Source organism: Vulpes vulpes, chromosome 7 (assembly GCF_048418805.1).
Source record: "Vulpes vulpes isolate BD-2025 chromosome 7, VulVul3, whole genome shotgun sequence".
In the NCBI taxonomy this organism is placed as follows: Eukaryota; Metazoa; Chordata; class Mammalia; order Carnivora; family Canidae; genus Vulpes; species Vulpes vulpes.
In genome coordinates, this window is record NC_132786.1 from 644,174 (window position 1) to 667,400 (window position 23,227).

Consider the following 23,227-nt stretch of genomic DNA (forward strand, 5'->3'; position numbering starts at 1 on the left):
AGGTGTCAGAGAAAGGGAGGCAGACGCCCGCCAGAGGTGGGAAAGACAGATTTCCCTTGGTCCTGTGGCCGCAGGGAGAGCCCGAGCTGCAAGGGAGCAGCGGAGAGCCAGGGCAGAGGGACAGGTAGGTGGACGGAAAGTTCTGAGAAGGACGTGGGGGGGAGGGGATACTTGCTAGACTGGCCCAGCAGGATTCTTGGTGCAGAAGGGCAGAGGCTAGGCAGGCAGGATGGGGATGACTTGGCAGAATCCTGGCTAAGACAGGGCGCTGGGGGGACGGTCTGCAGCCGGGGGGCGAGGCCTTGTGCAGACGCGGCTCCCGGGACCCTCACTCTGGCCTGGTCGTGGAGGGAATGCGTCACAGGTCCGGCCCACCCTGCCCTGCGGGTCTGGGTGCGGCGCTTGCTCTCTGCTCCCTCGTCCACGTGTCCCCCGGGTCCTGTGGCCACTTAGGGTCAGTGCCGGGTGTCCCCGGGGCTGCCGTGGGCACCTCGCATCCACCCCGCGCAGAAACAGGGCTCTTGCGGTGGAAAGCAACACGCACAGAAGCCGCGCCAGAGGGTGCTCCAGGGCCCTGGCGGGCGCTGGAATGAGAAGGCAAGGTCGGGGGTGGAGGACCCAGGACTGCCCCTCTCTGACCTGCTCCTGCTGCAGGAAGCTTCCGGAGACCAGCAGGTCTGACCCACCTGGGACCCTCCAGCGCCAGCCTGGGCTGTCCCCGTGTTAAATTCACCCCTGACCCGCCTGCATTACAGCCCCGGGAAACGCGGGCGTGCTGGGACACCATCCTTAGCACCCTCAGCAGCTCCAGGTGTGAGCCTGCGATGCTGGGATTCCTGGAGAAGGACAGACTTGGTCTCAGCGCATTCCCAGCACGGAGCCCCCCCCCTCCAAGCCCCTCCGGATTCCCTAAGTCCGGGAGCTCAGGTGTCTCCTGTTATGCTAATGAGGTGAGGTCAGGAAAGCACCTGGGGGGGGGCTGGTTGCCAGGGGAACCGACCATGTGGTTACAGGTGGGGACCCCCCCCCAGCCCCAGCGGCAGCCGGACCTCGAGGGGCGGGGCCACAGGGTGAACCCACACCCATGACCTGTGATTTCATCAATCCCGTCCTTGGGATGAAGCCCTAGAAATGCCCTAGAAATGCCCACAAGGACGGGGTCTGGGGGGCTCCCAGGCTGGTGAGTGGGTGACGCGAGAACCGTGGGCCCTGGGGGGCCTGGGAGCCCTGCGCACCCCCCCCCCCCCCCCCCCCCCCCGCCCCCGGCAGCTCTCCCTTCTGGTTTCTCACAGAGCGGTGACCTAGGGACGGAGCCGTCCCCTGAGCTCTGCCAGCCGCTCTGGTGACCTTGTCAGACCCAGGAGGGGCCGCGGGGGCCTGGGGTTGGTCGCTCAGAGCCCAGGTGACAGCTTGGACTGTGGGGGGGGGCGGTGCTGGGGACCAACCGGGCCTGCGGGGCTGTGTCTCCGGGTGTATGGGGTCAGGGTCGGGGGGAGTCGTAGGAGGGCCACGCATGGGGTGGGGAGCCCCCCGCCCCCGACTTGGAACTGGGCTTCTACACTTTTTAGTTTCCATTTTATCCTCATTCTGGGGAGTGTTTTGGCCCTTCTGGGGCCCTGGCTGTCAGGCGAGCAGCCCCCCTCCTGTCGTGGGGACGGCCGTGATGACCAGGACTCTGATCCCTGGGCAGGACGGGGTGGAGCTCTTGGGGCTGCAGCCTTGGGGTGCAGGGGTGTGCTGAGCACCGCCGGGCCCCCTTGGAGCTGGTTTCAGGCGGTGACGTTTGCCAGAGGGCGAGCATGTCCAGGACCCTCTTGCTGAGAGAGGGAGAGAGAGAGAGAGAGAGAGAGAATTTGAGGCAGTGCTTTATTTTTATTAGAAAAAAAAATGTTTTTCAAAGCGTGACAAATTGTGCAACCCTTGTACCAGGCGCCCCCTTTCCTTCCTGTCCCCGACTCCGCGCTTCTCTTGAAATTTCATGAGCTTGGGCTGAGAATGTGTATAATGGGAACGAAGGCCTGTGCTGGATGTGCACACGCGTGACGTGACGTTCCTGGACACCCCGGAGCCCTCCGAGCGCGCAGACCCCGGAGCAAGCACGTGGAGCTGCGCGTGTGGGCGACCCTGCATGCCCGTGCCCACCGGTCTGTGCAGGAGAGGGCCTCCCTCCCGGTGACCGTCGACCCCCCTGTCCGTGAGCGGCGAGCTCACTGGCCCCCGACCACCCCCCTGCCCGGCCCCAGATGAAGAAAATGAAGAAAAGAACGTTGAGTGTCGCAAAATATATTTGAACATAAACACCCCTGCCAGGCAGGCTGCAGGAGCCGGGTGCAGCCTGGGCGTGAGAGCGTCCATTCACTGGGCTCTGGGCACACGCCCCGCTGACACCTCGTCCCCGCGGGCCAGCCTGGAAGTGCCCCCACGTGAGCCGCCGGTTCCCGGCCACGATGAATGCCGGCCTTTGTGTGCTTGCTTTTGATGTAGAGGGATCTTCGGGTTTCCCAGTTTATTTGAATCAGCTCATTTCTTCCCCCTCTGGCGGACTGTTCTGGAATCTCTGAGTAGAGGCTTCTCTGTGTTCTCCGGGGGACGGGGTTGCCCCCCCCCCCCCCCCCCCCCCCGCCTGCCTGCCAGCCGCCCGTTCTGAGCCTGCAGCCAGCCCGGGGGGGACAGACTCCGGTGGGCCCCAGCTGCCACCCCGGTCCTCTGCTGTCTAGTTGTGGGACCTCTCAGGACACCTTTTATTTTTGCAAATTTTTTTTAAGGATTTACCTATTTGAGAGAAAGCGTGCACAAGCAGGAGGAGGGGCATGGAAGAGGGAGACGCAGGCCGCCCGCGGAGCCTGAGCTCCTGCGCGGAGCCCCCCAGACGCCCCTCGGACCCCGTGTAAACCGCAGCAGGTGCAGGGGTAGCTGTGCCCCGCGTGGTGTTGGGGTCGGTCGCTGGGACGGCGGCGTGGACCCCGGCGTGTGGATGGGACAACCTGCCAAACACGCGTCTTGAAGTCTGCCGTTTCCTCCCACGTGTGCTTCATCCCGGTCAAAAGTGGAACATGGTCCTTGGGCTGGGAAGGGGGGAGCCCGGCCCGTCCGTGCCACAGCGGCCCCCGGCAGCGGATTCAGTGGCCAGTTGGGCGCCTCTGAGAACGCGGTGGGGGCCAGCGCCTGAGCGGGGAGCCCCCGGGACCAGCCTCGCTGCCGACAGGGACGCTGGCCCGCAGGTGCACGGTGCCGGGGGATGCACGCGGGGGGCGGCCTCGAGCCGCGTGGGCCATGCGGGGTCAGACGCACCGTATGCCTCCCGCCCCTCGTTCCTGGCTGTGGTCCACCTGCCCCTGTGCCTTTGGGGCCGTTCCCCCGAGCCCCCAGTGAGGACGCGTCCCTGCCCCGGAGAGGCCCTGACCGGAGCCCCCTGGTTGGGTGAAGAGACACCGTCTCTGCTTTGCAGGCCATCGCGTTCCAGCGCGTATTTGCACGCACATGGAGTAGTGTGTGTCCCCACCTGGGCCCAGATTCAGGGCTCCTTTGCTTTTTGGGGGCATTTAGGATGCATCATGCACTACGTGCTCATATGTGGTGGAGAGAGATCGCGTGAATAAACCCAGCAGCCAGGGAAATAAGCGTTGGGTAGGTGGGAAAACGGGAACGGGCGGTGCTCCAGGGCCCTGGTGTGCTGGCGGGGGGCTCCTGGGCGACCTCCGTGTGCCCTCGGGTGCGGGTGGCTGCACGCTCCGCGGGTGGGTGCTGTGCCGGTCCTCGGAGGACCTGGACGTCGGCCGCCGCCAACTCGGGTGTAGCCAAGCTCGTGGGGGCTGCAGCTTCTGTTTGCTCCTCGTCCCTTCTCTGCAAAAGCACGTCCTGAGCACATCGTTGTCAGCGCAGCCGGCGTCTGGGGCTGGCGGGCAGGTGGCTCCCAGGAAAGCAGCCATTGGGCGCCAGGAGCACCCCCAGGATCCATGTCCCTCGTGTGTCACGCGGGGCCTCCCGGGACCCCTGGGTCTCATGTCTGGGGCACGGCCCTTGCTGAAGACCTGCTTGCGCGTCACTGGGTGTCCCCTGTCTGCGGTCCTGGGCCCCCCTGCAGTTTGCACGAGTGGCCCCCGTCCTGTAAGCAGCCTCCCTGTGAGGCTCCCGGACGTCCTGGCACCGCCTGAGCCGAGTGTGCGGAGGGCGGGCGGCCGGGCACGTGTGCGTGTGAGCTGCCTGCCGGGGCCCCGCGAGTGTGAGCCCGGGGGCGTCCGCCTGCCGACCCGGGTCGCCTGCCGCTGCCGCTCAGAGCACAGCTGTGACTGTAGCTGCGGCCGAGTGAGAGGAGCAGGAGGTGGCGGGGCGGCCGTGTCTCCAGGCGGTTCTTACGTGTCTGTGGACCCCCCGCGTCCCGGTCGTGGCAGCAGCGCCCAGGAGGCCTGTCCCGCTTCCCCTGGACACACCGGGCGGCTGCTCCCGGCCTGTCCGTCCCTCGGCGTCTGCAGAGCATCTGGGAAGGGCCCGCCTGAGCAGCCCCGTCCTGGGCCTTCCTGGGCCTTCCTGGGCCTTCCTGGCCCGGGGCAGCACAGGAGCGTCGGCGGGGGTGGGGGGGGGGCATCCGTCACGGCCGCGCCCGCCCTGGGCCCGTCAGACATTTCCGACCCATCTTTGCCGCCCTGCAGGCGCATAAACAAGCTGGAGGAAATGCCCGCCAGGCTGGGGAGCGGTCCTGGGGCTCTTCCTGGCGGGGACCGGGTCTGTCGGCCTGCGCAGGGTGACGACCGGGTGCCAGGGCCACCCTGGGGCCAGGCGGCAGGTGGGCACAGTCGGCGCTGAGAGCAGGAGCCGGGCATCCCTGGAGGGAGGCCAGGCCAGGCCGAGGCAGGAGGGACAGGTGCTGTGCTGAGGGCTCCGCCCCGGGGGCTCCCATCTCCAGGGCCCGGCGCCTCTTGGGTGGGTTGGCGCTGCCGCCTGCGGGGGGAGGACCTGCGGGCCCGAGCAGGAGCCCAGGGGTCCTGTCCACCTCCACCTCGGAGGAGGCGCCACTGGGCGGGAGGGGGCGCTTCTGTCCTGGCTGCTTGCCCTGGCGGTCAGGGATGGTGACAGGCGCCCGGGCTGCAGCAGAGCTGGGCAGGGCTGCAGCTGGGGGTTTGCAAGAGGTTAACCAGGGAGAGGGAAGAGGACTGGAGAGGAAGCGGACCCAGCAGGCGGGGCGGGCCTGAGGCCCCGAGCAACCAAGCGACGAGCGACCGGGCAGGCAGCCCGCGCGGCAGGCCCCAGTCCCCCCACCCCGCTCCCGCCCGCTGAATGGGCCTCCGCCCCCGGCCCCCCCCCCGCCCCCCCCCCCCCCCGGACGCCGGAACCCAGAGTCGCCCTGCCCCCTGCCCCGGGGGTGGGGGCCGCTGCTGGCTCCCAGGGCCTCCCAGGACAGCCTGCGGAGCTTCTAACGCCGCTGCCACTTCCCGGCCCCGAGGGGCGCCCCGCGCTGCCCAGGTAAGCGCAGCTCGCTCTGCCCCCCTCCCCGCCCCCCGCCCCGCAGGACTCCTGGCTGTGGGGGAGGGGACGGGGGTGCAGAGTCCCGGGGAAGGGAGCCGGAGACTCCCGGAGACCCTGGGAGACACGGGCGCCCAGCCCCAGAGCCCGGAGGGCCCCTCCTTCCAGAAGAAAGCCCTGCTTTGTCCCTGCCGGGACTGGAGACCTCCTGGGGCGGCCGAAAGCTGCCCCACAGATGTGCGGCTTCGGCTTGGGCCGGGGCTTCCCAGCGCAGCACATTCTTCTAAACCCAGAGAGCCGCCTGCCTGGCTCCCAGCGTCCCGTCTGCCTGCCCGGGGCCTGGGGCGCGGAGGCTGGGCTGGGACCGAGGCTCGGGCTGCACCCAGGTGCTGCGCCCCGGCTTCCCGGGAGAGGCAGGGCTGCGGCCGGTGCGGAGGGCGGGCGCAGGGCAGCGTGCGGGGTTTGCGGGGAGGAGGACTTCTGAACGCTGCGGGACTGAGCACGGGACATGCGGCCGCTGGGGTAACCTGGGTGGGGGGTGGCGTCTGGGTCCCTCCCCATGCAGCTGAGCCTGCAGGGCGTGGGCGGGTGCGGGTCTGGGCTGCTGACATGCGTGTCCGTAGCTGCAGGGATGGGGCGGGTGAGGGGCCAGACAAGCAGGCCCCAGAGGCTCCATTGGGGGAAAGGCTGGGCTGTCTCTCCAACAAGGTGAAGCCCGAGCTCATCAGTGGCGTCGCCTTCGGGGTCTTTGCACCCGCAGGTGTCGTGGTCTCTCCTTCCGTCCTGCCCAGAGGCTGGCGTGTGTCCCAGCATCACCCGTGGTTTTGCACTTTGATGCTTTAATGTTGGACGTCCCTACACGGGGCTAGTTTCCCACGCATTTTGCATGCGTGTGGATTCACCGTTAACTGGGCAGCACGGGAATGTCTTTGTGAGCCCCCAGGTGAGACTGGAGGGTGTGGGCCCCTGGGTTCCAGGCCAGAGCAGTCACTGTCTCCCTCCGTGGGTCTCAGGCCGGAGACCACCCATGGGCACACGCGGGGTGGGGCCCCCCTGCAGACCCCTCATCCTGCCCCGAGGCCGTGCCCCGTCCTGGGCTGGGGGTCCAGGGGTGGCCCCTTGGGGCAGGCTTACCTTACAGGTAGGGTCTGCCTTTGCCACACGTGCTTGTGCAGGTCAGGGTCGCCTTGGGGACAGAGCGTGGCCTCCCAGGGCGTGGAGATGCGTGGTGTCCTGTGACCGGGTTTCTTAATCGAGCTTGCCGTCGGGCGGCTGCGTCCCCGTGCAGGGCACAGGGGTGCTGGCTTGCACAGGGAGGGCTCGTGAGGATCGCCGCCTCCCAGAGCGCTGGTGTGTGTGACGGGACCACGACCTGAAAGCATCTTTGGGAAATCTGACCTGACAGCCCTGGGCGGGGGCGTCCGTGCCTGCGACTAGGGTGACAGGTGCTGGGTCGGATGCGGGTGAGGGTCCGGGCGAGCGGCCGGAACTGCGTGCAGGTGTGGCCCCGGCTGCTGCCGCTCTGCTTCTTTGTTCGGCCTTATGCTCGGTGTCCTCTCCCCGGGTTTGGAGGGAGCGGCGAGCAGCACGCGGAGGCACCATGGGGTCGGGGCGGCGGCCCTGCAGCCGTCGGCTCAGGCAGGTTCCTTCCCACTTGCTTGGCCTCCCGTCTCCTTCGACGGCTGTCCCTGCTGGTGTTCCCCTGTGATGGGAAGGTCACTGGGCCCCGGGACGGTAGGAGCTGGGGTCCAGACCACCCCTCGCGCTGGCCACACCCTTCCTGCTCCGCGTCCACACCCGCTGCCCCCGCTCGCTTCCATCCTGCCGGGATACAAGCCCATGAGCCCCGGACTAGGGAGTCGGGGCACCGCCTCCGCTTCCCATCCTGGCCTGGAGCCCTGTCCTCTCTCGGATATTTGATGGACGATGTGCCTCCGGGTGACCAGGAAGGTGACTGACACCGGGAGACACTGGGGCTGGAGGAACCGGGGGTGGGCCCGCTTTCCCGCGTGCAGCCCAGGAAGCTTCTGGAATGCTGTGGAGCTCCCGGACGGCTCTGACGGGAAGGAAGAAGGGTCCCCGGAGGACAAGTGCCGGTCCAGGAAGATGGTGTCTGGGAGCCCTCGTGTGCTGCAGGAGCGGAGCGGACGCGGCCCGCCGTCCCTCGTCCTGCGGGGCGGGCTGTTCCAGAGCATGCGGTCCACCAGCTGACCTGCGGCTTCCTGTCCTCAGCAGGCTCTCGGCGGCCTTTGGGGCAAAGCCGGCCGGAAATAACGGTGGCGTTGAAGGTGATGCTTCTCTCTGAGAACCTTTAAAAGCATAACAGGAGGCGGCTGCACAGCAACCGAGGAAGAGCAAGACCTTGTTCGCAGACGGGAGGGTCAGGCCGGAAAGGCGTCGAATCTCAGCCGAGCTCACATGCGCATCTACCGTGATTTCAACCAAAACACCGACAGCAGGTCGAGGTGAAGGGACTCGATGAAGCGATTCTGGAAGTGCCAAAATCAGCGGAGTACCGGCGGCGGGGGGGGGGGGGGGGGGGGACAGGGAACGGCCAGCAGCCGTAGGACGACGACGCGAGCCAGACTTCTAGGGGCTGGAAGGTTGGTTTGAGAAAGGGGGTGTGGCCCGCGGGGAAGAGGGGACGCTCGGTAGGGAGAGCGGGGTAGTTGCAGCGTGGCGGGCCCGTGTCCCCGCAGCACGGGTGGGGGCGAAGGAGGCACAGAGACCTAAGCATCCATCCGTCCGGCACAGCTCTCGGAGGAGTTTTCTGTTTGCTGCCCTGGATCTCCCCCCTCTGCTTCTCTTTTCTTGTTTTATTTGGGTTTCCATAACCCCGTATTGTGTCCCCGTTATTTTGTGCGTTCTTAGGATTTTCGTTCTTTCTGGAAAACGTGCTTTGGCCGTCCATTAAGGGGGTGGGTCTCCAAACAAGCCCTGTTCATTCTCTCCCACCTGTGAATTTTTCGACCCCGTTGCCGAAGGATGTTTAGGCCATGTGTGGGATTCTTAGTTGGTGGTTTGTTTCCTTGTTTTTTTTTTTTTGTTTTTTTTTGGGAAATTGGTGCCACTTCCGTTTGGCCTGTTGGTGTCAGATGAGCAGTCGCCCACGTTTGGAGTGGTGTCCCCCGTCCGGGCTGCCTGTGCAATGGGCACCTTGTCTCGGGTTCAGAAGCTTTGTCGCGATGGGTGGGTTTTCCTGGTGTTTATCTTATTCGGGGATCGTGTGGCTCCCTGACTCAGTGGTCACGTCCTGGGCCAAGCCTGGGGGGGTTTCCAGACGCCGTTTCTTCTCGTGGCCTCCCAGCTGCCCCTGCCCCTCCCTCTCCTCCTGGGCCGCGGGTGGCACAACCGTGGGGTCGTGTCCCTGGCTCACAGGCCCCTCGGCTTCGGCTTGTTCACTGTTAGGGTTTTGCTGTGCTGCTCACGTGGGGTACATGCCCCTGCTGGCTCCTCGAGTCCAGGATCCCCTCCCCGTCAGCCCTGCCCTGCTGCTGCACATTGCTCCTTCTGTATCTTTCAGTCCCACAATTTCCACTTTTGGGGGTAACTTTTACCTCCTTGCTGATAGTTTTTTTTCCGTTTGCTTTTGTTTTTTTCACTTGTTTCAAGAGAATGCACCGTTGTTTGTTGGAGCATGGTGATGAGTTGCTGTAAAATCCTCGCCAGACTGTTCCAGCGCCTGCGTGGTGTCGATGCTGTCGTCATTAACTGCGCACGCCCATCCAGGTGGCTTTCCCTGTCCTTGTGCGGGGAGCAGGCTTTCCGATTGATCCTGGACTCCCCGCGGCTGTGTTAGGCTCTGGATTAATGGCATCTGGTCTCCTTCCCCGTGGTGCTCAGTGCTCCTGCCCCGGGCAGGTGTTGATGCTCAGCTTCCCGCCATTCCCTCCCAAGACGCCCTCCGTGGAGGGGACATCCCCAGTGCCTCCCCCGTCTGGGAAGCGGGGGTTTTAGGAAGTAGGAGCTTTCTGCTCGCCTTCACTAAACCCACCGTGCGAGGGTTTCCCTTGGTGTCAGGTTGGTCTTTCCCTTGGCATGTTGGGTGAGTGGCGAGGTGAGCGGGCTCTTCCTGGAGCTGTTTTGTCCGTGCTAGGGGTGATGGTTTGGGGACCTGCGGGAGGCAGCAAGGCAACCAGGGCACACCGAGGCTCCCAGACAGCCACCGTCCGTCTGCCTGTCCGGGTCTCCCGTGCTGTGGTCATGGGGCGTCCCGGGTCTCGTTGCTCCATGAGGCTCAGGGAGGGGTGAGGCTGCGCCCTCTTGGCCAGAATCATGAGTTCCCGTCCTGTTTTCAGCACTGCTGAGGTGGTAAACGTTGGCTGTATGGTCACCACCTCTGTGCTGAGCCCCGGGAACCCCAAGGTGATGCAGGGACGGGGCTGGCAGGTCAGGGAAGCGATCCACAGGTGCCTGAAGGATGCGCAGGGGTCAAGAAGATAAATCACTGTCTTTGTGGGAAGCAGCATTTTTGAAGGCCTTTCGGAGCCAGATCCCATGTGGGGTGTGAAGCCTCAAGCTTGGGGTGGTGTCCTGTTTCCTGGAGCAGACGGGGTTGGGATAGAACGCGGGGAGAATTTATGATAAAAAGGCTAGAAACAGAAGGATACCTGTTATCCTGACCCCTGAGGGGTCTGCTTTGGTGCTCCTGCAGCCAGAGCTCCAGGAAGGAAGTGGATGTTTCTGGAAGACACGGAGCCTTATCTTTTGTCCCCTTGGGCAGGACTCGGTGTGGCGCCCGATGGGCTACGGGGCACAGACCCCTTGATGGTGAGCTATCGGGGCATCACCGCTGGTGGCCCCACGTGGCAGGGAACAGGTGGGTCACTTCCAGCAAGGTCAGGGGCCACATTGATGGGGCGCTGGCTGCCCCGCGGAGACCCTGCTCCTTCACACCTCAGCTTTCTGCTCTGGAGAGCTCTGTCCTCGGGAGGCGCCACGTGGGCTCAGGCACAGAGGTTGTCAGACCAGCTGTCACTTGACCACTGAGATGGAGAGAACGGTGCCCAGCTAGGCATGGCGCCCGTGCATGAAGAGATGCGTGCAGAGTTGGGGCTGCCGTGGGGACGGGGACAGGCAGGAAACTGAGGCCCCGTGGGGGCAGCCAGAGGCTGGGGTGCGCAGAGCTGCCCTTGGCCGAGTGCGAGGGGACTCCAGCGGCCCTCCCTGCAGCCCCTGCTGGGCCGGGAGGAGCCCCGGGGGCCAGAGCAGCCTCCCTTCCCAGAGTGGCCCATGGTGGGGTCTGTAGAGGGGTCTGCAGAGGGGTCCTAGGGGGGCCTGCAGGGGGGGGGCTTACGAGGGGGTGGGATCCACAGGGCGTGAGGGCGTCCTTTGGGGGGGGGTCCACAGGGGGTGTCCTGGGGGGGTCTATGGAGTCCTAAGGAGGGGAGTTCTTCAGCGGGGAGTCTGCAGGGGTCCACAGGGGGTGTCCTTTAGGGGCGTCTGCAGTGGTCCTAAGTAGGGGGGTGGGATCTACAGGGGGTGAGGGGGTCCTTCAGTAGGGGGGTTCACAGAGGTCCTAAGGAGGGATCCACAGGGGGTGAGGGGGTCCTTCGGCGGTGTCCTGGGGGGTCCACAGGGGTCTTAAGGAGGGGGGGTCTACAGAGGGGCCCAAGGAGAGGTCTGTGCAGTGGGACTGCAGGGGGTCTACAGAGGGGTCCTAGGGGGTTCTGCAGGGGGTTTAGGAGGGGGTGGGATCCACGGGGTGAGGGCGTCCATGGGGGGGTCCACAGGGGGTGTCTGGGGGGTCTGCAGGGTTCCTAAGGAGGGGGTGGGATCCACAGGGGGTGAGGGGGTCCTTCGGGGGCGTCCCGGGGGGTGCACAGGGGTCCTAAGGAGGCATCCACAGCGGGTGAAGAGGAGATCAGGATGCAGACCAGCCGGAAGGGACGACCACGTGAGGACACAGGGAGGGGACGGCGGCCGTCTGCATGCCCAGGAGAGGCCTCGGGAGGGACCAGCCTGGACCCGGGGCAGCCAGCCCCCCAGGACGTGAGGAGCACATTCTCGTCGTTTAATCCACGCGTCTGCAGCGCGTGTGGCACCCGAGCTGGCTGATGCACCTGCCGTGTGGGAGCGCCGGGATTCTGACCCAGGAGGCCGGGTCCAGAGTGGAGAGGAGCGTGCTTCACTGCAGAGCCAAGGTTGGGAACCCAGCTGTGGCGCACAGGGCACGGGAGCTTCTGGAAGACGTGACCGCACACCCCCTGAGCTGTTGTTCTGAGGACCGAGTAAGCCTGCCAAGTGGCACACGGACAGTAATCAGTAGTAACATCCTGATGCTTTAGGAAGAAACCTTGCTTTTTCTCGCAAAAACTTGTCTTCCGTGGTTTGCTCATATTTCCAAGACTCCGCGTCATGCACTCAGCAATGGTGAGGAGCCGCGTGGTGTTAACGGAGGCCGAGGTTTCCAGCGCTGACCTCGTGGGGCCCGTGGTCCTTGGGGTGGTCGGGGCGCTGCAGTCAAGCCCCACTACCTGCCTAGGGACCTGGTTCGGGGTCTGAGCACCAGTGACCTCCTAAGAACGACAGAATTACCGTTTCCGAAATTAGAGCAAAAACCTCCCGTTAACTGTCCGGCCTCCCAGTTACCACGTGTGCCGGGGGCATCCGGGAGGAAAGTCCCCAAATGCCGGAGGTTGTGGGAGATCATTCTAGAAGGAGGCCTAGGATTTACGTGCATCCGATTTTCTGCAGGAAATGGGGTTTCCCAGTTACGTCCAAGCGGCAGGTTTGTGCCCCGCGCCCTCCGCACGGGGTTGTGGCGCTCCGTGGTGCGGTCGAGGCGGGAGGACTGGTGCTCAGGGCCCACGTGTCACTGGCCTGGGCCGGGCCGCAGGAGCCTTTCCTCAGAGGGTCCGCGGCCTAGGTGAGCCGGAAGCCCGTGTGCGTTCCCAGAGGAAGGCCCGGCCAGCTGGGGGGTGTGCAGGAGGCAGGGCATCGAGGTCTCCTGTCCGTGGCCTGGACCCGTTGTGGGACTGGAATCCTTCTGGGAACCTGGGACCCTCGACCACACGGGTCACGGGGACGGCGCCTCACCGACCGACCTGGGCTGCGTCTTGAGGGGTCCGTGTGTGCTGCCGACCTCCCTCCGTCCGTCCGTCCATGTGCAAATCCGGACGCCTGCCATCTCCCCTGCGGGCCCTGCAGCAGGTGCACCGGCCTCCCTCCGCTTGGAAAGCACCTTCTCCGGGCTCTTGGGCTCCGCACAAGGGGGTTTCCTGGGGGCAGCGGGGGGTGCCTCCTCCCTGCCGCCCTGTCCCCAAGCCCGATGCCCGCGGCGGTAGGCAGTCCCGTCTACCTGGACTCCCACCCTATGGGAAGCAGCTGCAAGGCGGCGATCTCCGGTCACCGGGGCCACTTGCTGCTGCGCGGAACCGGCTAACGGAACACGGAGGGAGGACGTGGAGTCACCGGTGGGAGCCCGAAGGCTGAGCACGCCCCTGTCCTCCCGCGGACGAAGGACAGCACACACCAGGGCCCCTCTGGCCACGGAGTATCAGCAGCCCTGAGAGGAGCGCCAGGTGCCGACTCAGACGGGACACGGCTCCGCGGCGTCCACCCAGCACCGCCTCCGTGTGGGAGGCCCCGAGCCCCGGGCGGCCCCGCATCCTCAGGACCTCCACCCCTGCGCCCTTCTTCCGTCTGCCGTGCACAAGAAGCAGTTTGCTCTCCTGGGTGCGCACGCCCAGGCGTCTTTGCAGGTTGCCGAGGGGCCCCGCTCGCTTGGCGCGTCTGGAGAGTCGGGGGTGCTTGGCCACCCTCACGGCCAGGAAAGCATCCGCCCAGCGTCTCCAGGGGAGGAGCCTCCTTGCCAGCGTGTTGGAAGCAGATCCTGGCTGGAAACGGGATGCGCTCGGAGTGTAGACGACACACAGGGCCGCAGCCGCCCGGGGCTGGTGCATCCGCGCTGCTGGTGCTTGTGTCCCCGGACGGGCGGACGTGGCAGCGCTTCCCAAGGGGCGAGTCCGTCTGCGGGGAGGGCGTCCTGCGCCCAGACGGGAGCCGCGACGGCGACGCCAGCGCCGGGCAGCTCGGGAGGCCGGGCCCTTCTAGCAGGCGGGGCCGGTTCGCCTTGGGAGCGCGTTCCTGCCTTTCCCGGAAAACGCTGACCGTGGCTGTGGAATGCGTTCACGTCCCATGGTTTTTTATTTTTTTTGTTTAAAGATTTTATTTATTTGAGAGCGAGAGGGAGTGAGCACAAGCAGGAGGGAGGGGCAGAGGGAGACGCAGAGGAGCAGCACGCTCCCCGCTGAGCAGGGACCTGACGCGGGACTCGATCCCAGCACCTGAGACCAGGACCTGAGCCGAAGGCAGACTCTCCACCAACTGAGGCCGCCCGGCGCCCACGTTCCGTGGCTTTGACGGGAAGATTTATGAACGAGGAAGCCGGACACCATCCGCATGGAGGCCGGTCGTCGCTGCGTCCTGTTTGCGGCATATGTGGGGCTGCAGACGTGCGGCCTCCACGTTCATCCGGAGACACGCAGGGCCCGCTTTTCCAGTCGTCCAGGGGTTTTCCCTAATTAATTCTCATTATATCTGGCTGCCTGGCCATCCTTCCTTTGGTTTCCAGAAGGTTGGTGAATGGCCTGTTGTTCTTAGACAAATCACAGAAGCGTTCAAAGATTAAGGACTTCCTTTAAAAAAAAAAAAAAACACTGATACCCAACTTCCCGTAGAAAGCTTTGCCTTTTAAGAATAACACTTTAGGGGATCCCTGGGTGGTGCAGCGGTTTGGCGCCTGCCTTTGGCCCAGGGCGCGATCCTGGAGACCCGGGATCGAATCCCACGTCGGGCTCCCGGTGCATGGAGCCTGGTTCTCCCTCCGCCTGTGTCTCTGCCTCTCTCTCTCTCTCTGTGTGACTATCATAAATTAAAAAAAAAATAATAATAATACTTTAGGGCAGCCCGGGGGGCTCAGCGGTTGAGCATCTGCCTTCGGCCCAGGGCGTGACCCCAGGGTCCTGAGATCGAGTCCCGCGTCAGGCTCCCTGCATGGAGCCTGCTTCTCCCTCTGCCCGTGTCCCTGCCTCTCTGTCTCTGTGTCTCAGGAGTAAATAAATAAAATCTTAAATAGAAAAGAGCACGTAAAAGTCCAGCACAATCTGTAATTATTAACAGCAGGTGACGTGAGTCCTCGCCGTGCCTCACGAGGCGCCTGTCACAGGGAGGCAGGGAGCGTGGGTTCGGGGTTCGTGTGCAGGTGGCGCACCGGGGTGTCCGGGTCGGGGCGCTGCCCTGCAGCGGGGTCTCCGTGCTGCGTGGGCTTTGGGCAGCGTGGGACCGCCTACGCCCTGCCGGCTTCCGCGTGAGGCCAGCTGTGGCCGGCGGCCGGGGAGCAGATGTTACCCCGCTTCCCACAGAGCCTCCTGCGGCAGCTCCCGCGGGACCTAAAAATAGACGTTTTGGAAAAAAAAGGCCTGTGACCCCGTCACCCCTGCTCCGAGGGGAGGAAGTGCAGGAAGGGTAGGCCGCGGGGGGACTGGGCCCAGGAGGTCCTGGGAGGCCTGGGAGCCCGGGGAGCCGCACGCCCCCCCCCAGCCCTCGTCCCTGCAGGCGCCAGGACCCCAGCTGGGGACGGAACCAGGAAGCCAGAGTCTGCTCTCCAAACACTGACCCTATTGTGCCTCCTGCACTGGGAAGGGGAAGTGCGAGAGTCTGTCAGGAGGACGCCGGGGCCGCGGAAGGCGAGAGCTGGGGCCGCACGAGGCGGAGCAGGTGCCCGGCAGCCCCCACGTCCCGCAGCACAGAGGGAACAGAGGGCCCCCCGCGCCCCGGGACGCAGCAGGGCCGCCGGCCACGCTCAGAGCGGAGCGTCCGCCATGTGCCCCGTGGGGCCGCCTCGCTGAGCCCCGGCGGCGCCCACTGCACCCTGGGGCCTCCTTCTGGGCCAGACTGCGCGGGTGACACTGCCCGGTACAGCGGGTCTAGCAGCGTCGCCGTCACCGCCCGGCGCGTGTGCGGGGTACGTGGAATTGGCCACACGTGTCCCGCCTGCCTGTCGCCGGGCGGCCTGCGGGACAAGTGGCCAGAAGGAGTGGCCCCCGCTGAGGTCCATTTTCCGGATCGAGGGGTAATCAAGTCCTATCGCCCGGGGCCGGGAACGAAACCCGGCCGCTGCCCCAGAGGCGGCGCCAGGGGAACAAAGCCGGAACAAAGCCACTTTCACGGGAGCGCTGAGCTTGCTGCTTTCCCGGAACAGGCGACACAGGAACACAGCGGGCTCTTATCCCCGCCCGCCCCCTCCCCGCCGGCGATCCCAGGCGCCACACGAGCCGGCGGGGCAGGGCTTCCCAGGGCCGCCGGGGCTCGGGGCCGGGAGCCAGCAGCACCCGCGAGCACCTTCGGTCCCCAGCAGTGGGAGGAGGCGGCCTGGGTGCCCACGCGTGACCCTTGGCGCTCCGGCCGCGCAGGGGGGCCTGTTGGGCTGCACCGGGCAGCTTCTGACCCCGACGCGGAGGTCAGCGTGGGGCCGTGGCGTGGCCAGGACCTGGCCCCACTCCTCGGGGCCGGACCCCGGAGCGCTGACTCCACATCCCGCCCTGCACTTCTTTGGTTAACTTCTGAGCTCGCGCTCCGTCGTTCATGAGTTCAGGACAAGCCCCCACTAGCGCCTGCCCCGCGGCGGCGGCTCTGCCCCCTGTGCCCAGAGCCTCAGAGGGTGCCCGGCACTCCTGGGGCGTCCGCTCAGCGCCCTGCAAACCCTCGTACTGCTAAGCTCCCATCGAAGGAGCTTCCTCCGAGCAGCCTTTCAGGTCCCCCCCACGGTAGACGCGTTGTCCCTTCCTCGGGGAAGCTCACAGGCCGAGCTTCCGGCCACGTGCCCACCCAGTGCCGGCGGCCAGCACGGTGCTGACGAGGCGGTTGGCGCTCAGCAGGTGCATCCGAAACGGGGAACGGGCAGGGGTAAAGTGAGGATGCTGTCGCCGTCAGGAGGACGCTGGCGGAGGGAGGGAGGCGCCGTGCATCTAGGTCATCGCCTCCAGCGTCGCTGGACAGGATCGGAGGACGCGCTTCGCAGACCCTCCAGTGGCCGAATGACTCCACCGACTTCTGCTTCACTGTATTACTTTATTCATCTCTTTATTTAGAGAGGGAACAGCGAGGGTCGGGGGCGAGAGAGAATCTTCCAGCAGGCTCCGCAGGTCGCGCAGAGCCCGACGCGGAGCTCGATCCCGCAACCCTGAGATCACAAAACCCGCCAAGCGGGGTGCTTACCCGCCGAGCCTCCCAGGCGCCCCCACCAACACGTGGCGTAGGGTGTCCTGGCGCGCGGGGCGCTGCGCGGGGGAAGGGCGGTCTGCCGCAGGGGCGGGGAGGTGCAGGGGCCTTGCGTGGGATGGAGCACGGCCCTGAGGACGCAGGGTCTGTGCCCGGGGACGCCCGGCTTCCTCCCGAGTCGGACACGGTGCTTTGTTTCAAAGTCTCTCCGATTTTCGTCGCTTTTGCTCTCAAGCCGACGTGTATGGTTTTCCTTTTGCTCGCCTGGCTTAGATGTCATGGATTTTCCCCTACACCTGTGACTTGGTTCCTGTAGTGCGTTTGGGGGAGCTCTTGCTAAATACCTTCCCCGGGCTTGCTTGCAGCTCGGCCTGTCCCCTTGCACCGCCCCGGCACCGGTTGTGTGCGTGGGAATTTCTCGCCACGTCCCCCACGGCCTCGTGCCCTGCTGGTGCTCCTCCGACTTACCCGGCTCCCGCTCGGCCCCTGCTGCGTCGTGTGCTGATGGAATCATTGGCCGCCTGCTTCGTGCCATTTTGTTTTCACGTCATTCTAGGAGTTCCACTTGATTATTCTCTTTTTTAAAAAAGATTTTATTTATTCATGAGACACAGGCAGAGGGAGAAGCAGGCTCCCTGTGGGGAGCCGATGCGGGACTCGATCCCAGGACCCCGGGGTCACGGCCTGAGTGGAAGGCAGACGCTCACCACGGAGCCACCGGGTGCCCCATCCACTTGATTATTCTTTTTTTTTTTTTTTTTAAATTTTAACTTGATTATTCTTAACGCATTCTAATTCTTCTGTGAAATTTTCATATATTTTCCTGAAACGTTTTTGGTTTTCTTATTTTGTGTGTTTTTTAAGTGTCTTTTCACTCCACAGTGTGTATAGCTGTGGTTATTCTCTCTCCTTTTGTCTTCGTTTTCATTTCTTTGTTCTGGTATCTGTTACTACCAGGACTGATTGTTTTTTTAAGTTAAATATTTGAATTGTGTCCAAAAATTACAGATAAATACATGGGTGGATGGATGGGTGGATTGATGATCAGGTAGGTGAGCAAATGGGTGGATGATGGATGAATAGATGGACGGATTGATGGATGGATAATGGATGGTTAGACCAGTGGGTGGATGGATGGTGGGTAGATGGATCATGAATGGATGATAGATAAATAGAAATATAGATAGGTGGGGGATGGATAGATGGGTGGGTGGACGGATGAATGGATAGGTGGATAGGTGGATAGATGGAGGGGTGGGTAATAGATGGTTAGATGGGTGGGTGCATGGGTGGTTACGTGGATGGATGGATGGATGGATGGATGGTTAGATAGGTGGGTGGATGGATGGTTAGATGGGTGGGTGGGTGGGTGGTTAGGTAGGTGGATGGGTGGATGGATGGATGGGTGGTTAGATGGGTGGGTGCATGGGTGGTTAGGTGGATGGATGGATGGATGGATGGATGGATGGTTAGATAGGTGGGTGGATGGATGGTTAGATGGGTGGGTGGGTGGGTGGTTAGGTGGGTGGATGGGTGGATGGATGGATGGGTGGGTGGGTGGGTGGTTAGGTGGGTGGGTGGATGGATGGGTGGATGAGTGGTTAGGTGGGTAGTAGGTGGGTGGATGGATGCATGGATAATAGATGGTTACATGGGTGGGTGGGTGGTTAGGTGGGGGGATGGGGGGATGGATGGGTGGGTGGTTAGATAGGTGAGTGGATGGATGGATGGATGGTTAGCTGGGTGGGTGGATGGATGGGTAGATGGATAATAGATGGTTACATGGGTGGGTGGGTGGATGGTTAGGTGGGTAGACTGATGGATGGATGGTTAGGTGGGTGGGTGGATGGAATGATGATAGATGAGTGGATGGATAGGTGGATGGATGGATCGACTGACCCATAATAGGTAGAGGCAGGCTCTGGCGGGTGAGGTTAACTTCGGGAGGGAGATGTTTCTCCGGGGCAGACCACTCAGATCCGGGTGGGGCCGGTCTGTTTCTGGCTCTGGTATTCCCACAGCGTAGCCTTCAGGGGCCTCCGCTTGAATCCTAGGTCCGTGCCTGCCGTGAGCTCCCGGGCTGTTGTCCAGCCCCCGTGAAAACTCCCCTGCTTAACCGCGTGGCTCCTCAGCAGCTGCGTCAGTCTCGGCTCCACACATCTGGTCCCTTCCCTTGAGCTGAGGAGTCAGAAGGGCCTTCGGGCCGATCTGTTCTCAGAATGTTTCTTCACTTCCCCTGTGTCCCGGCTGCTCGGGTAGCTCAGAACCTCCGTCTCTATCTCCGCAGATCACTGGGATTTCACAGTCCTGCCCACGGGCTTGGGTCCAGGCTCGGCTCCACGTGCTGCCAAGTGGGTCTGTGGCTGGGGTGTGTGACTCGCCCGCATGCCTCCCCTTTCCCGGAAATGAGTAACTGGAGTGACGTGGGATTCCTAGGGACTCAGTCATGCTTTTATCAACCTTCCCTTGTTTTAAGGCAGAAAGCAAAATAACGAGTGTTTCTTAGCGTTCTTTTATTGACCTGATGGATGTGCCCAGTTCTTGAAGCGGAAGTTTAAAAAAAAAAAAAAGGCAAGATTTAAAAAATACGCAGGATTCATGGTGATGCCGGACCGTCAGCAGATGGGGGTTTTGTCAGCGGAGTGTACAGAGCTGGATGGAATCTGTGGGCTTGGCGTTAGACTGGAGGTTTCCGTGGCGCTTGGCTTTCATGCCCAGGGCGACAGGGGCCAGGCCAGGGTCTGTGCCCGTTGCAGGGGCGAGGACCGGAGAGCGCCCGCCCAGCCCCCGACGAGGCAAGCTCTAAATGGAAAGCGGGGCCGTCTCTGTGCGGCGTCTCCGGCTGGCCTGCGGGCCGAAGGCCCGGCCCCGTCACGGGAGAAGCGGCCTGCGGCACGGCCACGGCTGGCCCGTCGTACGCTGGTCTTCAGTGGGTGACGCTGTGCTTCCCTGCTTTGTCCTTGCAGACGTGAGCGTGCAGGATGCCCGTCCGTAGCCCTGACGTGCCGTAGCTGGCAGCAGGCGTGTGTGCGCGTCCTGCCTTCGGGGAGCGGGCCTGGCCAGAGGGACCCCCCCCCCCGCCCCGGGGTGGAATCGGGCCCTCGCCTGCGGCGAACGTTCTAGGCCTGTAAGCCGCTCTCTGCTGTGCTTTCCCCGCTGCAGAACCCCGAGGCTGCCCTGAGGTCCTGCACCGCACCGTGGGGATGTCCGGGAGCCCCGTGGGGCCCAAACCCACAGCGCTCCGGGCCGACGCGCCAGCGGCACCTGCCTTCCAGCGGGCGTTCACGGCCTCCTGCACCATCTCCAGCAGCAGCCCCGCCCAGCGGCGGGACAGGTAGGGACACGGGCCCTGGGAGTTAGCGCTCGCGGCTCCCGCAGACGGGGCATGGGGACGGGGGGTGGGGGGGGTGGGGGGGGTGGGGGGTGGGGGGCTCGGCCAGCAGATGACACGCGGCTGCTCTGTGCATTGAGAACAGTCGCCGCTCAGAAATGTGATTGCGGGTGAGAACTCCCGAGCGTCCCCATGCACCCTGGGGACCATGGCCAGCTAAGGACCGGGCCTCTGTGGCAGCGGGCTCTGAGCTGAGGCTGGAGCGGGGGCGCGGGACCGGCCACGGCTCGGTCTCCCTCCTGGCTGGGCGGAGGGGTAGGCGGGCAGATGCCGGCGCCCTCGGGAACATGGCAAGCACAGCGGCACCCGGTTGGTGGGCCTGGGGGAGCAGGGGTGCAGCGGGGGCAGGGGGCACAGACGGCGATGGGGCGGCCCCTGGCTGCTGCCCGTGCCCAGAGTAGGAGCGGCTCCCGAGTGGTTTCCGTGTGCAAGGACGGGCACACTCCAGGCACACCTGCCGGCCGCCCCCTTACTCTTTACAAGGGGAGGGTCCCGTGTAAGGGCGGCTCCCGGGGCAGGAGGCGTGTGTGACACGCGGCCGGTAGCCGGCTTCCTGGGCGCCTCGCCGTGGGGGACTGTTGGATGCTCCACGTGGGAGCTCCCCATTGTGGGGGTGCTGACTTCTCGTGTTCTCTCTCTTTTTTTTTTAAATCAAACCCTACTTTCGTATCATTGTATCTGTGATGTGACACATATTACGTTTTAAGCATATTGTTACCTACGTGCGTGTGTTACTACGTTGGCGAGCCCAGGGCTTGAACATATTGCACACGCGACCCTGAGATCAAGACCCGAGCTAAGACCAAGCGTCAGACGGTCGCTCGCTCGACTGGCCGAGCCACCCCGGCACCCCACCTCCTTATGTTCCCGCTGGGACCCCTTAGTCAGTATTGGAAACCGAGTCAGGCGCCCGTGTCGGCTCTTGGGGGAGGAGGCGGAGTAAAGCAGGGCCACGGTGGGCACCGGGGAGCACTCCCAGGAGCAGCCCGGCAGCGAGCCGCGTGCTGGGCATCGCAGGGAGGGGCCCGGGGGTGCGGGCTGCCGCTCGGCACGGGGCCACGCGGGGAATGGCCTTCGCCAGGTGAAGAGCGAGGAAGGGGGAGGCGGGCGGCGGCTGAGCGCTGACCTTGGGGCGTCTCCCGGGCCAGCGCCCTGATCGCTCTGTCTCTCCACCAGCCCTTCGTCCGGCGAGCTCCTGTGGGTGGACGGCAGCCCCAAAGCCACGCTGGCTGTGCTGGGGGGCAGCCGGCTGGCAGGAGGCCTCCTGAGCCCTGGCCCCGACGGCCCCGGGCGGCCCCACCTCCCACCCACCGAGCTCCAGGCCTCTTTCCACAACCACCAGCCGTCCCTGGCGGAGCCCCCCGAGGCCCTGGGCCCCCCGGGTGGCCAGGCCTTCCTGAGCTTCGGCCCTGGCCCCGTGGGTGGCGGCCTTCCCCCGGGCGAGGACCCAGGGGCCCTGCTGGCAAATTCCCACGGAGCGCCCCAGGCCCCCAGCACCCCAGGGACGGCAGCGGCTGCCGACGACGGCTTCCTGCCCCACGGCTTTCTCACGGGGACGCCTGGGCACAGCGGCCACCACAGCCCGGTCCTGCCGGGCCAGAGCCTGACCCTGCCTGGGCAGCCGCCCCTTCCCGAGAAGAAGCGAGCCTCGGAGGGGGACCGGTCTGCGGGTTCGGCCTCCCCGTCCTCCAGCGGCTTCTCCAGCCCCCACAGCGGGAGCACCATGAGCATCCCGTTCCCCAACGTCCTCCCGGACTTCCCCAAGGCCTTGGAGGCCGCAGCGCCTTCCCCAGGTAGGGGCCTGTCACGTCGGGGGGTGGTGGGCAGCAAGGGGGGGCTGGGGTTTCTGGGCAGCGCCCCCAGAGCCAAGCCCAGGGCCGTCCCTGTCCGTCGGCATCCTCCCCTCTGCGCCTTCCGCTGCCCCTGCCCTGTGCTCACCAGCCCCCCGCCGCGCCCCGGGTTCCCACAGGGTTAGAGAGGTCACTGCTCCCCCGGGACACCGCATCCTCGCCCCGGGATGCACTTTGAGCGCCGGGCTCCGTGAGAGATGAGAGGTCGCCCTAAAGCGTCCAGAGTGAGTGTTTTCACGCTCTCTTTCGCAGATAACCCAGGTGATAAGCATGTGTCCGTGAACTTTGTCCAAGACACGTCCAAATTCTGGTACAAGGCGGATATCTCCCGAGAGCAAGGTACAGGGGCAGATCGCGACCTGGGGCGGGGATGAAAACTTAGGGCAAGTCTCCCATTTCTTGCCCACCCCTGCGGGAGATGCAGCCGATTGTCACCGGAGGCTGCTCCCCGTCCCCGTCAGGCCCTGATGTGGCTCAGGAGGGCAGAGGTCCGCCCCACACCCTGGCATCTGTGCCGGCAGACGTAGCCGTGTGCCTCACACCTGCCGTGCGGCATCCGCCCAGGCCAGCTGGCAGACACCTGAAGTCTTGAGCGTGTCTGAGCACATAAGTCAGGGGCCGCCTCTTCCCACAGAGCGAACAGGAGGGGGTCCCCGCGGGGTGCAGCCCCTGGGGGAGCAGCCGTCATCCTGCTGCAGGATTTGTGGGGTCGGGAGATGGGGGGGTTGAGCCGGGACGCGGGGGGGCGGGGGCCAGCGTGCCTCGGAGCAGGGAGGAGGATGGACCAGGTCCTGTCCTGAGGGTTCTTTCCTGGAGAGAAGGGGTTAAGCAGCCTGCCCCTCAGGCTCTCTTGGAATTCTTCTAGTCAATTAAGTAGCTCATAAAAATGGTAAGAATGTGCCTCTCTCCCCCTGAGCTCAAGGAGCCTATTGTCATGTTTGCCCGGGGCGGGGAGCCCGTGGCCCAGTCGCTGAATTGGCCTTTGTGCCTGTGCCCAGCAGCTCGTGCGGCGCCCTCCTTGTCCCCTTCCCGCTCTGGGATCCCCGTGAGGGAGACGTGAGCCCAGCCGGAGGGTCTGAGAAGGGCCTGCCGTGTGCCACGTCCTAGAAGACTCTGGGGTCGCTGACTGGGAGGGCGCAGCCTCTGGCCCAGGATGCGGGCGGGGCGGGTGGGGCTGGGCCTGGGAGGCAGGTGCTGAGCGCCAGGTGGTCCCCGCAGAGCCAGGGGTGGGGGTGGAGGGGGAGGGTGGACAGCAGGGATTTCCTGGTTAGCCAAGTGCCCTGGCCTCGCCCCGCCCAGCCGC

General features: G+C 64.6%; 1 protein-coding gene across 21 annotated transcripts in view; it reads left to right on the forward strand.

The window, feature by feature from the left end:
- Positions 1 to 23,227, forward strand: part of TNS3 (tensin 3) — a 157,133-nt gene that overhangs the window by 118,908 nt on the left and 14,998 nt on the right. For all 21 annotated transcript variants that reach the window (XM_072762768.1, XM_025988004.2, XM_072762775.1 and 18 more), the window contains 3 exons: positions 19,846 to 20,017; positions 21,251 to 21,867; positions 22,177 to 22,263. In XM_072762768.1, coding sequence (XP_072618869.1) covers positions 19,846 to 20,017; positions 21,251 to 21,867; positions 22,177 to 22,263 — 876 coding nt within the window. The remainder of the gene's footprint in view (positions 1 to 19,845; positions 20,018 to 21,250; positions 21,868 to 22,176; positions 22,264 to 23,227) is intronic.